The sequence below is a fragment of the Otolemur garnettii genome, unplaced genomic scaffold (genome assembly GCF_000181295.1).
Source record: "Otolemur garnettii isolate 467f Iridium unplaced genomic scaffold, OtoGar3 scaffold00031, whole genome shotgun sequence".
NCBI lineage: Eukaryota > Metazoa > Chordata > Mammalia > Primates > Galagidae > Otolemur > Otolemur garnettii.
Window position 1 is genome coordinate 839,646 of NW_003852426.1, and position 1,629 is coordinate 841,274.

Sequence of the window (1,629 nt, forward strand, 5' to 3'; positions counted from 1 at the left end):
GGGCTGGATTCGAACCCGCCACCTTAGGTGTATGTGGCTGGCACCTTAGCCACTTGAGCCACAGGCACCGAGCTGAGCCACCACACCCTTCCTGCAGCAGACTTACAAATACTGGAACCCTTCAATTCAGAGTGTCCTCTGCTTCCAATTTTTCAGCTCTTTTCATCTATTCATTCACTTTTTTCAGTCATTCATTCTAGAAATAATTTTGTGTGCCTACTAAGTTCTAGGAATGGGGATATGTCAGTGAACCCAAATGACAGTTGGCCCTCATGGCTGTTCCAGTCTAGTGAATGCAACTGCCCTCTCTCATGTTGCCTGCTTGTCTTGCATGAAACCCATGCACAGCTTCTCAGACCACTTTCTCCATATTAGTGATGAGTTAGTTCCTGGTTCATCCCTCTCATTTTCCCCTCTGACAGCCACCAGAGCTTCCCCTCACATGCACTTTCTTTTCCTTAAGAAGAACCAGCAGGAGAGTGGGTAGAGCTCCATTTTATTATGGAGAGTTAAAAAACAAACAAAACAAACAGGAAATTGATAAAGAAGGCATAATGGGGGAGGAGAGTTAGGTGCCTTCTTAGTCACCCCATACCACTCCAATTCAATTGTGAACCACTAGGAGGACCAGAATTAAATAACTATCATAGGGTACAGAGTTACGATTCTTAGCCTTCCCTCTTGGGGAAAACTGAGGCAAAGTAATACTGAGCAAAAGTGGAGGAAGCCACCCTCCCAGTTCTGGAGGGGACAGAGGAGAGGATTCCACGCATCATAGCAAGTAAGTGTGGCTTGTAAACCTGGGACTTGGCGGGTGGGGCTGGGAGCTGGTGGATTTGTAAACAAGGCTATGGCCGAGAGAGGAGGCAGGAGCTGTAAACAAAGGGGGCAATAACCTAGAGAACAGGAGGGAGTGCTTGTAAATGGAAGCGGATCTTGGCCTCCCAGGGAGATGAGTGCTTGTAACTGGAGAGTCTCCACAGGACAGTGGGGAGTCAAGGAAGGTTAAAAGGAAAGTGTACCTTGCCAAGGAGATGGGAGGTGTCTATCTCCACTCTCAAAGAGTTCTGTGCTCCGCCCAAGGGTTTGCTGCTCACTCTTGAGCCACTTAGGATGCACCAGCATGTTTAACCCCACCCACACCAGTGACCTCAGTTTAGGATGGAAATTGAGCAAATAGCTTTGCCCCCAGGAACAGGATGGGGAAAGCAAGTTGGAAGATGTTGGTTGCCCTTCCCTGCCAGGCTCAGGATCTATCTTCTCCAAATTTTCTGGGCTCCAAGATCTTCAGTTCTAGGAAGAAGAGAGGTATGTACCCATGTTGGAAGAAGGTCACCGCCGGCAGGACTCATCTGTGGGAGAGGGGCAATAATGATAGAGAATGAATGAGGGCTTCTGCCTCTTGCCCTCTCCTCTGAACCTAAGGGCAGCTGGCATACAGCAAGTCCTATATCTTTCAGGTACTACCAGTGTCAACAACCATCACTCATTTAGCTTGAACTCTGTGCCAGGCATTCTTTTTTTTTTTTTTTTTGAGACAGAGCCTCAAGCAATCCCCCTGGGTGGAATGCCATGGCATCACAGCTCACAGCAACCTCCAACTCCTGGGCTCAAGCGAGTCTCCTGCCT

General features: G+C 48.4%; 1 protein-coding gene across 1 annotated transcript in view; it reads right to left on the reverse strand.

Annotated features, from left to right (window-relative positions):
- Nucleotides 1–479: 479 nt before the first annotated feature.
- The window catches only part of PPP1R18 (protein phosphatase 1 regulatory subunit 18), an 11,304-nt gene continuing 10,154 nt past the window's right edge, over nucleotides 480–1,629 (reverse strand). The window contains exon 3 of the mRNA XM_012804689.2: nucleotides 480–1,352. Within this exon, the coding sequence (XP_012660143.1) occupies nucleotides 1,333–1,352 (20 nt within the window). The 3' untranslated portion in view covers nucleotides 480–1,332. The remainder of the gene's footprint in view (nucleotides 1,353–1,629) is intronic.